This window comes from Botrytis fragariae (genome assembly GCF_013461495.1).
Source record: "Botrytis fragariae strain BVB16 chromosome Unknown tig00000012, whole genome shotgun sequence".
Taxonomy (NCBI): Eukaryota; Fungi; Ascomycota; class Leotiomycetes; order Helotiales; family Sclerotiniaceae; genus Botrytis; species Botrytis fragariae.
The window spans coordinates 2569670-2581775 of record NW_023500989.1 but is presented as its reverse complement, the minus strand read 5'-3'; the positions used below and the strand labels follow the sequence as shown (position 1 = coordinate 2581775).

At 44.0% G+C, this 12106-nt stretch overlaps 3 protein-coding genes across 3 annotated transcripts; 1 reads left to right on the top strand and 2 right to left on the bottom strand.

The window, feature by feature from the left end:
• Positions 1-398: 398 nt before the first annotated feature.
• Positions 399-2258, bottom strand: Bfra_003010 (putative protein rdr1 protein; the record flags this gene model as incomplete). The annotated part of the gene is made up of 1 exon (XM_037333422.1): positions 399-2258. The coding sequence occupies one exon, from the start codon at positions 2256-2258 to the stop codon at positions 399-401; it is 1860 nt and encodes a 619-aa protein (XP_037195550.1).
• Positions 2259-4591: 2333 nt separating this feature from the next.
• Positions 4592-6142, bottom strand: Bfra_003009 (putative cbs domain containing protein; the record flags this gene model as incomplete). The annotated part of the gene is made up of 3 exons (XM_037333421.1): positions 4592-5261; positions 5311-5780; positions 5834-6142. The coding sequence occupies 3 exons, from the start codon at positions 6140-6142 to the stop codon at positions 4592-4594; spliced, it is 1449 nt and encodes a 482-aa protein (XP_037195549.1).
• Positions 6143-7794: 1652 nt separating this feature from the next.
• Positions 7795-11361, top strand: Bfra_003008 (putative importin subunit beta-3 protein; the record flags this gene model as incomplete). Its single annotated transcript, XM_037333420.1, has 6 exons — positions 7795-7977; positions 8047-8266; positions 8321-8496; positions 8549-8980; positions 9030-11104; positions 11154-11361. The coding sequence occupies 6 exons, from the start codon at positions 7795-7797 to the stop codon at positions 11359-11361; spliced, it is 3294 nt and encodes a 1097-aa protein (XP_037195548.1).
• Positions 11362-12106: the final 745 nt, after the last annotated feature.

The window sequence follows — 12106 nt, the reverse complement described above, 5'->3', positions numbered from 1 at the left end:
CCGATGCTGTGTGTGTTGATATACATTACATACCTTACACCAACTTACCCGAGGGAGGAGGTACTCAGTAGGCATATATTTATTTCACAGTCTCAATCGTACTCAACACTATCGGAGTCAGCATCATGCATGTATGTATGTGTGTACTTGAACTTTTATACTCTTGTTTTGTGAGCTAGACTCGGATGACATACTCCTACTGAGTTTTTCAAAAGATGTTTCTCCTCGTTATTTATGCGTGTTTTATTCTGAAGTATCAAGTTCATTCTCGACCCTACTATCTAGCAGGAAGTTTCTTGCCGGTCCCGACCTCTCAAGCTCTGCGGGAAAGGGACTCAACAACGTCAAATCCCTCCCTCTCCAAAAATATACTACATCCGAAACTCTTCACCTCGCCCTCAAAGAATCGCCGTAGCATCCAACACCGGAATATCCATACTCAAGAACGAATCCCAATCGAACCCCGTAAAATCCATCGAACCAATATTCGGCATTCCAGGCATCATACCATTCCCACTTCCATTCACATTTGCATTTCCCATCATCGTCGGCGCCAGCATCATCTGTTTACCGCTCATACCCGGAATTGGCATTTGGCTAGTCTGCATTGGTTCCACCCTCGTCTTGAGACCCTGACCCAAAATATTAATTTCTTCCTGTTTCCTCTTTTGAGACAACTCCACTAGCGTTCTAGCTGTTGCTGCAGATTCGGTAAGTGAGCGAGTGGTAAAACAGCGGGATACTGCATCTAGAGTTTCGAGAGCTTCGCCGATGTGTGAGAGTGATTCGGGCGTATCGATGACGAGGAGGATACAGACGAATTGAAAGGGGATATTGGCAACGTGCCACCAAGGTTGACGACTCTCTACCATTCTCATTACGGATCCTAAGCCTTTGATACCAATAGATATCACCTGAGAAATGGTATCTTGTGATATAGTCGAGGCTAGGAGACGCAACCGGCGGTATAATCCTAAAACCAAGTTCGTTTGTGAAAGAGTTGCTCCATCTGATCGGGCGTGAAATCTGTAAATCGATTCTATACCCGCTTCGAATTCTGCAGCCGTATGATTCGTATCTTGATCTAGCCGTTCCGATACCTGAAACAAGGTGAGATAATCGAGTGTGATATCCGCTTCACCTTCAGGCTCAGGAAAAGGAGGTGTAGGTATTTTCACGGTGACTTTCGATCGACCATAATCGTTTGCAACCCATGAATTCATCAGTCGCGCAATCCAAAATAATCTCTGCATATTTAAGACGCCACAACCGATTCCTCTCTCGAGCTCCGCGTCGCTACTGCTGTTATCCGAATCATCTTCCATTCCTACACTCTCAATAATGTGCATTGTCGTACAACTGGCAATCCATGCAGCATGAGGACAAGCTGTACATCTCAGGAAGAGTGTCCTTAATACCCACGCGACGACATGATGCCGAGAAGGATAATTCAACACACTCGTCGTTTCCAAAGCCATCTTTGCCAATTCTACCAATTGTGCCTCCACTGGACTTGGATTGCCACCCGAAAACAGAGATCCCAATGCAGCAACGCCACACAAGATGGGATCATGCGGATCAGAGTTTTCGAGATTCAGTCCCCATCTCTCCACGATCTTCCGATTAAATAGATCTCTCTTGAAAATTCCAAAGATTTGATGTGTAGTATCAAAATAATGATTTGTGAGTCTCTGCATCTCAGCTTGACCTATCACTCTCGTGATCGGCGGTTGAGCATATGATTGTTCATCCTTAAGACCCAAATTCCAAGCCAAATGAGGTTTACTTAACTTCCCGGCATCCAATTTCAAGGCCAAAGAAGCCGCAAATGCCTTTCCCCAAAGATTTGTATCTTTGGCACCACTGGTATGAGGGACATGGGCACTTTCACTATCTGCTCTCTCCCGTTCATCTCGATGATGAATGCTCGCATCGGGTGAACTATGACTTTGAGAAACATCCGTGTCGTGATCTTTCAAGGTATGTCTTCTCCGTTTCCTCGGACCGAGTTCATAATGACATTCGTAGCCGTATCGAATACACGTAGCGCAAGGCTCCGATCCATCACAACGCTTCTTTCTTGATTTACAAGGTTGACATGCACGTTTGACCCGTTGCCGCCCAGGTCGGATATCAGGTCGGATGTCAGAGCCTTGTTGGTTTGGTAAGTTGGGATCGAGTTGCTGATCTCCCGCAAAAGGTTGCGGCTGAACTTGTTGATTCGATTCGGTTGGTGGGTTCAATAATTGATTATCCATCTTTCCTTTCTTTTTTTCCCTTTCAATATATGTCGTAGAATTGATTCAATGGAAATGATTTGGGTCCAACTCCAATGTTTTAATGAAATTTTGCGCCTCCGGGATAGAATCTAATTTGGCCGAAGTCTCATGTAGGACTTTCGAAACCCCTGTTCAGTAAAGAATGCAAAATCGCTCACCAAAGCTTCTCTAATGCTTATCAAGAAATACTCTTTTCAGGAGGTCAATACGTGATATATATATATAATTATGCGTATCAATGTTGTTATTGCATCAATTGATAAAGTTGATAACTTCAATATCAAGGTAGGTGTCCTCGGTACTTGCTCGACATGGAAAATCTAGATCGAACCTCGAACTTCTCCAACTTAATAATTGTTTGGGTCAGGAGTTCAAAAAATTCTATGAATACCTGCTAGATCTGGGATTCCCTATCACCAAAGCTTCTTGCAGAAAAGATCTGTCGGGTACAACGGGACATTCGGTCATTGATCCACTTTATCTGCATTTAGCATTGAACTTTGATAAGGAAAAGATTTGAGAAACCACGACGTAGTAAAGCTTTGATAACTTTTCTTCAGAATGTCATCTATACATACCGACCATTATCGTGGAAGAAAACAAGATGCGGTCGAAGGCGTTGAATGGTGGCAGCTCAAACTCATCACCGACTTTAGACTCGAATTCCTTGTTCATATGATTGTGTCGAACAAATACCATCACCAAAAGATTGTATCGATACTCGAATTGAAAGGATGTGACGATTGAAGAGTTGATAGGACACAATTGAATGGATACCGAAGATGTCGATATCGATGTCAGTCTCTACTCATCGCACACAAGACGCACGGAGTCGATTCCGCAAACCAAACAAACCAGTGTGACCTCACCAAGAGTTCACAGCCAACAAGCCACCACCGAGATTTATCCGACTATAACTTATTCCAAATGAAGCCGCAACATCATCATGATTTCCACAATGCGGGCACCAATTAATAGGTGATGAGAACCAGGCATACGAGAAATCAATCCGAGAAATTAATCCATTTAGTTCACATCATCCGCTCCAAACATAGCAGCTCTAAACGATAGGGTAGTAGAATGGAAGTCAAGTTAAGTTTTCCTTTCCTGCATCGATTCATTACTCATTACAAGTATTCAATCCATCCAGAACACTACAACCAACAAGTCACTGCTTTATCCTGCCTCTCCATTCTTTCTCTCCATTCCTCCTCTTAATCCCTCCCCCTGATCCATTCCCCTATCTCGCTTCCTCTCCCCATACGTTTCCATCATCTATCACCCCATTCCCACTTCATCCCACCAAAATCTATACTCCTCCTTATCCCTATTCCTCTACCCATCCCCCATAATCCCTTTCCTATAGCAACAACAACGACAATAAGTTTCATTTTTCCTTCCCCTCCCCCCGTTCCTCTCAGTTCCCCTCTCCAACAGAAGAACTCTAGACTTTTTTTCTTCTTCCCTCTTCCCTCTTCCCTCTTCCCAAGACAAGTGAAGTACTCCCATTTCCCCCCCCATCTCCGAAACCCACCTCAAAAAGCCCTCGAGACACCAAAAACCAGCACCTACACACTCAAACCCAAAAGATCAAGAAGGAAAAACGAAAAACGAGCCATCTTCACAAGGCATGCAGTGCGCATTTTTTGATGTTGAAGGATAATGATGATGATCACCCAACATGAGAAAGCGTGAGCGTGATCATAAGCAGTAGCAGAAGCACAAGGATATGACAGAGTGATTTGTGTACTAAGTATCTACATGTGTAATTCCACAGTTTCGATAATCAATAAGTATCCGATGTAATAAAATTTGAACTTGATGCAGTGAAAATGTGAATTTCTTGAATCATATTATGTGTTATTGCTACGACTGAAGGTATCTAAGAACATTTCCACATCTCCCAATTCCAATTCAATTCGATCATGTAATGCGACTCCTGGGAAGAGAGTAAAAGAGCACGCGCGTGAAAGAAAAAAAAAGAGAAATCGCAACCTATCAAAATGACGCTTTGCTCACTATAAAGATCGAACGCACCTTGGATCTAGGTACTCTCATTATTTGGGGGGCATTCTCAGGTCGTCGTTTACGCATTTCAATTCGAAATCTGCTGTTCATTCTAAACCATGCGTATATCTTTCGGACTTTTGCCCAGCATGTTGTATGACTACTCCTATGTAATCCGCTCCGAATCATTTCTTCTTTGGATGACGCCTCCCGGTGACAGGCGGGGTTTGAAGTTGACGTTTCATTCCCACTTTCTTTATTCATATCGAAAATTCAACCCCGCACACTTTTCGTCACATAATTCCTCATTTCCTATTATCTACGCTTGATCCACGCTCGCCTCGTATTGTATCCAGATAATCTCCTCTCGATGAATCTATACTTGGTCTTAAAGAAGAACTTGAGCTCCTTCTTCTTCTCGCTCGAGATTCATTTGGATTCAAGGGATTGAGACCTGATGTACGAGCGAAGAGATTGAGAATATCGGATAGAGTAATCACACCTGTCAAACGACCCGAGATACGTGCACCAGGTAAAGCTGCGGCAGATACGGCAGGGAATGAAGGAGAGGGTGGCACGGAACCACTGCCACTTGGTTGTTGAACAACAGAGGCATGCGCGAGGGATGGGGTTGCAGGAGCTGATGGAGATGGAGATGCCGATTCAACGACCCACATACGGTGAGACCTGGTCGCGACAAGTTTTGCTACGGTATGGGCGAGAGTCGAATATGGGTTGACGTGAAAGACTGGGAAGGAATCCTTTCCATCACCAATTCCTCGTTCGCTCAATATGACAGAGATGAAATGTATGCAAGAGGATTGAAGGAGAGGTAGACTACTTGTGTGTGTAAGAAGTTTAGTGTCAGCTGTTGATATGTTACCAACAACATTTGCAGCGTTGTCAACCACTGCAATACTGGTCAATCCTTCGTTGCTCATGAGCTGAAGAGCATCTGTGAGAAGCTTATCACCACTATATCCTTGTTAGCAGAAATTGTGCTGTGAGAATACTGAGAACTCACTTGATTGCGATAGCGTGCTGCGTTCCAATATTCAAATCCCTCAGAATCGTTGGATATAACTGATCGATGGCTGGAAAACTACTACCATTATCCCATAAGAATTTGACCAATTTTAACTGACTCAAAATTCCCACAACTGTTGTAGTGCCTGGTTTGCAGACAAGAATACGATGTACACCACTGCCAAATATCTCTACGGCTTTCGAAAGGTCTTCCGATTCGGAAAGTGTTGTCAGAGGTTCTTTTTTGGCAAGTGTTATGATATCTCGAAGTGGGATAGGTGCGCGTTCCCGAGCTTTGCTTGCTAATTGCGAATATGCATCTGTTTGTCCTTCATCGGGGCTTGCTAGTCCAAGAACTACAAGTAGGTATGCATTGAGGTCATTGTAGTCGAAGCTATCGCAAGCAGTCACGTCATTTGAAGTTTCGCGGATAAGAATGACATTTGGGGGGCCGGACTCTATGAGCGCCTATCGAAGAGATTAATATTCAAAGTAAATATTATGAAGAAATTTATGCAAACCTTTGTCGCATGTTCAACATCTGTATCAAGTTCACACCAATGAATGTCAGATTCCTGTACCAATTCTCCGACGTGAATTTGTCTCCAATCCCTTCCTGCGAATTTTGGATCTCCACCTTTTTGTGCCGGGGGATGGTTTAGCAGCTCTTGAACCGCAGCTTGTGTGAATGATGGATGCCTTTGAGCTCTTGGTGATTGTCGTAGATTTTCGGCGAAGCTAGAACGATGATTGATGTTCGCAGGATTGTTATTACTAGGTGAAGAAGTACTTTGCCTCGGGGGAGGATCAAAAACTGTACGATCTGCCATGGCAGAGAAAGATTAATATGAGACTTGAATGTATCGCTACCTAAGTATGTAGTTTGTTCTTTGGGATTGTATGAGTCGTGATCTTAATCTACTGGATTGATGATTTTTGATTTTGATTTTGATTGTTGTTGGAGAATACTGGTAGATGGGAATGCTGATCATAGCGAACATGGATTGAGGGGTAGCAACACGCTAAGATCCCTTACGATCTAAAAAATTGGGGTAAATTTGGTCATGATGACTGTTTGAGTAATATAAATTTTGATTTGCTGTAAATTGCGAGGTAAAGGGATGATATCTACTACCAAATCTGATGATATTTTGCGAATGGGACCATTGAGAGATGTTTCAAGGGAGGGATAGAAGAGAGGAATGAGTATTTGAGTGTAATATTTATCGACCATCACACAGGTACCAGTAGTTATGTTCATGATGAGTAGTTCCTCCCTACCTAGGTGCATTATATCCTGTTCTATTCCGTTGTCCCTTGCTCTCCATATACTCATATCATTCATGGTGTATCAAATGTACCAGACCCTTGACCTTTTGCCAGCCAACACTTTTGTTACCTAGGTATCATCAGAGGGGCGACGGACACGCTACACGAACCCGGAAGCAAGGCCGTTCATAGCTATCAAATGTCCTTGCGTACTCTCTAGAGTGCCTAGGTACTCTTCATGATTAAGGATCAGTGGTGCGCGCGTTGATCTCGAAAGAAGGCTGAAGGCTGAAGGCTGATGGGTAAGTAGGATGATATAGATTGATGAGGCTTACTGGCTGGATAGAGAGGTGCTAGTTACCTACGACGTGTGTAATGGAAGGAGAATACCTAGTAACATCGGCGTCTCGATCAACAAGTCTTTCATCAGCAAGGGGTTCCAAGGAGGGGGACCTAGATTAGAAAATAGAGGAGACGCATTGCCATTCCGAGAAACAAGTCGTAATTAACCGGTAACCTACTAGGTGCGTAGGTCGTGGCATCCTGACTCCTGACTCTAGAATCGTCAATGGATGGAATCACAATAAACCCCGTGAGAAGACTGAGACATGAATAGGTACCTAGGTACGGTAGCTGTAATGTGATAATGGACATAACATATACCTACACATACACAGTGGGAATATCCAACAACAGGATCAAGGGTCCGTCAAGAAGTACGGTTACCGTGTATCTGTTGGTATTCATTCATTCATTCCTTCGTTCCTTCATTCAATTGTAGTGTTCGCTGACAAGGCCATTCATTCATTCATTCATTTGCCATTATCGTAGAGACCACTTGGATGGATCCGAGATTTTAGCGCGAGAGTCACTTTATTAAATGTTTGGTGATCTCCAAAAAAAACTGGGAGGGATTTCTAAAATTCTAAATTCCAAAATCTAAAATCCAAACCCCCACCACAACAACACAACTTTATCCAACGTCAACTTTCTAAATAAAGAAATCTTTCTTTCCCTCCCTACAAATCGTTACGCTTTCGATTTTTTTTTATCATTTCGTACAATAATTATCTTCCGTCCTCGACTTCGTAGGAATCAAGGCGCATTGAATGCGCCTCGCGCCCAAGTTTATAACTTCTTCCTTAATATTCAACGTTCCGATCCCTCGTATCCTTTGGAACCCGTCGAGTCTTCCCACCCACATTCCACCGTCATGTCTGTTCTTCCAGCAGATGCACATGCAGAGCTTGCACAGCTACTGTCTGCTCTACAATCTGCCGACAATAATGTTCGCACCCAGGCTGAAGAGCACTTGAACAACAACTGGGTAGCCACCAAACCCGAAATGTTGTTGATGGGCTTGGTTGAGCAAATATATGGTTCCAACGATGCAACTGTAAGATTCATTACTAGTCCTCAATATCAAACTTGAAGATCTGTGTCTCTAATTTCAATCATGTTATAGACTCGATCCTTTGCTGCAGTGCTCTTCCGTCGTATAGCATCCAAGTCTCGCAAGACAGACGAGAACAACTCGATCGAATTATTTCTCGCTATTCCAAAGCAAGAAGCATATGTTATCCGACAAAAGCTCATAGAGGCATTAGGTCTGGAGAAGTCGAATCCAGTAAGAAATAAGATTGGAGATGCGGTCGCCGAAATAGCTAGAGAATACTCTGATAATGGTATGATACTTGGGCGCAGGAAATAATTCGGAAAGTCAATCTAACATTTTATAGGTGAACAATGGCCAGAAATCCTGGGTGTTCTCTCGACTCTAAGTTCTTCACAATTAGCCGGACAGAGAGAAATAGCATTCAGAATATTCTCTACGACTCCTGGCATCATCGAGAAGCAACATGAAGATACAGTATTAACAGCTTTTAAGAATGGTTTTCAGGATACCGAAACTGCAGTGAGTCCTTTTGACTTTGAGGATACAGGACAATCACTAATAAAACAACAAGGTCCGCTTGGCAGCTATGGAAGCATTTACATCATTTTTCTCCAGTCTCGGCAAGAAGTCGCAATTAAAATATTATGGCCTCATTCCAGAAGTCCTCTCGATCCTACCACCCTTGAAGGAAAGTCTGGATTCGGATAGTCTTAGCACAGCACTTATTTCACTCATGACCCTTGCAGAGGTTGCTCCGAAAATGTTTAAACCATTATTTCACAATCTAGTAACATTCTGCATTCAAACAATTCAGGAGAAGGAGTTGAGCGACGTGGTTCGCCAAAATGCCCTCGAGCTCATGGCAACATTTGCCGATTATGCTCCAGCTATGGTGAAGAAAGATTCGAGTTTTGTAACCGACATGATTACTCAATGCCTGAGTCTCATGACTGATATTGGCGAGGATGACGATGATGCAGCCGAATGGAATGCTTCAGATGATGTACGAATATCCCCCCTCAATTTGTCAAACCACTAACTGACTTGAACAGATGGATCCAGAGGAGAGTGACTTGAATCACGTTGCTGGCGAGCAGTGTATGGATCGATTGGCAAACAAGCTCGGAGGATCCATTATCCTGGCACCTACCTTTAATTGGCTACCCAGAATGATGCTTTCCGAAGCATGGAGGGATAGACATGCTGCATTGATGGCCATCTCAGCAATTTCAGAAGGCTGCAGGGATTTGATGCTCGCAGAATTGAGCAAAGTTCTAGAGCTTGTTGTTCCTGCTTTGAGCGATCAGCATCCGCGTGTGCGTTGGGCCGGTTGCAATGCTCTTGGACAAATGAGCACCGATTTTGCAGGAACCATGCAGAGTCTATACCACGAAATTGTAGTAGGCAGCATTATCCCTGTTCTCAAGAGCCCAGAGCCACGTGTCCAAGCTCACGCAGCAGCTGCTCTCGTCAATTTCTGCGAAGAGGCCGAAAAGAAGACTCTCGAACCATATCTCGACGATTTATTGAGTAACTTGTTCCAGCTCCTTCAAAGCCCAAAGAGATATGTTCAAGAACAAGCTCTTTCCACAATCGCAACCATCGCAGACTCCGCCGAGGCCGCCTTTGCCAAATACTACGATACCTTGATGCCCATCCTCTTCAATGTTTTGAAGGCAGAATCAACAAAGGAGCTTCGTTTGCTACGCGCAAAGGCAATGGAATGCGCTACTCTAATCGCTTTGGCAGTGGGAAGAGAGAGATTAGGCAACGACGCAATAGACTTGGTCAAATTACTGGCTACTGTTCAGCAAGGCATTGTGGATTCGGATGACCCACAAGCTCAATACCTCATGCACTGCTGGGGACGTATGTGTAGGGTTATGGGAACCGACTTCCTCGCATATCTTGAATACGTCATGCCTCCTCTTTTGGAGTTGGCAAGTGCTAAAGCAGATATTCAACTTCTTGATGATGAAGATGAAGTTGAGGCCGTACAGGCACAAGAAGGCTGGGAGCTTGTCCCACTCAAGGGCAAAGTTATCGGTATCAAAACTAGCACTCTTGATGACAAGCACATGGCAATCGAGCTCTTGGTAGTCTACGCTCAAGTCTTAGAGGCCCATTTTGCTCCTTACGTGCAGGGTGTTATGGCAAACATTGCCTTGCCAGGTCTCGCGTTCTTCTTCCATGATCCTGTTAGAGTGGTCTCGGCGAAGTGTGTACCGCAATTACTCAATTCCTACAAGAAAGCATACGGTCCGGAATCCTCTCAACTAAGAGACCTTTGGGGAGCAACAATTCCCAAGGTTCTCGAGGTTTTGAGTGCCGAACCAGCTATCGATACACTTGCTGAGATGTATCAATGCTTTTACGAGTCGGTGGAAGTGATGGGCAAGAATTGTCTTCCTAGGCAGCAAATGGATCTATTCATGGATTCTGCTATTTCTGCCCTAGAAGATTACAAAGAACGCGTTAAGATTAGAGCGGAAGAACGAGCTGATGCCAACCGAGAAGAAGGTGATGAAGATTCCGAGGAAACACTTTATGCTATTGAAGACGATCAAACTCTGCTTTCCGACATGAACAAAGCATTCCACTGTATTTTCAAGAACCACGGTCCTGCTTTCTTGGAATCGTGGCAGAAACTTCTCACAACATACTCCGCCTTTCTCTCAAGCGAGGATCCCACACAAAGACAATGGGGATTGTGTATCATTGATGATGTTCTCGAGTTCTGCGGTGCAGAGAGCGCTAGATATATGGAACCCCTTATCAAGGGTCCCTTAATTGCTGGGTGCCAAGATCCTGCTCCCGCCAATCGTCAAGCAGCTACTTATGGTATTGGTGTCGCAGCCCACAGAGGAGGTGCACCCTGGACCGAGTTTGTAGGCAACACGATTCAGCTTTTGTTTGATGCTACGCAAATTCCCGACGCTAGAGGCAATGATGATGTTTACGCGACGGAAAATGCATGTGCTGCCATCGCTAAGATATTACATTATAATGCATCTGGTGTTGCGAATCAACAAGCAGTCGTCACAGCATGGATCGATACTTTACCTATTGTCAACGATGAAGAGGCTGCGCCATATGCATACCTTTTCCTTGTTCAGCTCATTGAACAGTAAGTCTATATATTCAAAATTTGATTTGTACATGACTAACACATCTAGACAAAACCCCGCTGTTACTTCTCAACCAGCCAAGGTCTTTGTTTTCGTTGCTCAGGCTCTTGAAGCCGGGACACTACAAGGCCAAACTGCAAACAGAGTTGTTGAAGCTACCAAAACCCTCCTCGCTGCAGCTAGTTTAAATCCTGCCCAACTTTTGGCGCAACTTTCCCCCGAAACTCAAGCAATTGTTCACGCATGGTTTGCTTGATCTTTCCCTTTACCTTGGGATTGATATTCGATTTGCATGGGTGGTTGAGGGTATGAGATGAAGTTTTGATGATAGAATGATACCACATGAGCACGTATATTTTCCGGGTTACCTTTGGGATGGTTAGGCTAAGGTGGTGGTTGGAATTTGGCTAGTCATCAATATTACTCGACGAATTCAATGGGTGTATGGAAGGACATAGCGATCAAATGGGAGCCACTGCAAGCTAGATTTTTTTCTTTCTTTCTTTGAGGAGGAAGGTAACAATGGTTTGTTCAGACCATCTCATGTTTTAAATAGCTTAGGAATGCCTGGGATGCAGATGGACAAAAATCGGGAAGTGGGAAAGAAAGAAGAGAGAACCGAAGATCTCTAAAATGGTAAGATGTTGACTCAACAAGAATAGGGTCAACACCAAATTTACAGATAGGCGAATGAAATGAAAAATATACTTATAAGTTCTTGATGGGGAAATTTGTGATACATTTTAATTAAGGGCCATAATGGTAACTCAAAAAGGGTTGGGGTCCCTACATGATAGTGGCTTGCATATGGTGACGCAATGCCGTGGTGCCCGACTGGGCTTTCGGTATCTTTGAACTGGGATTATGTGGTGCCGAGAATTTTGGAGGGGGAAGAGGGGGAGAGAATTAGATGATTTCTTGCATTGGTTTGGCGGGGAGGGAGACTAGGGAAGAGGGGGGGATGCGTGGTGGGTGGTGAATGGATGAGTGAGTAGATCGGT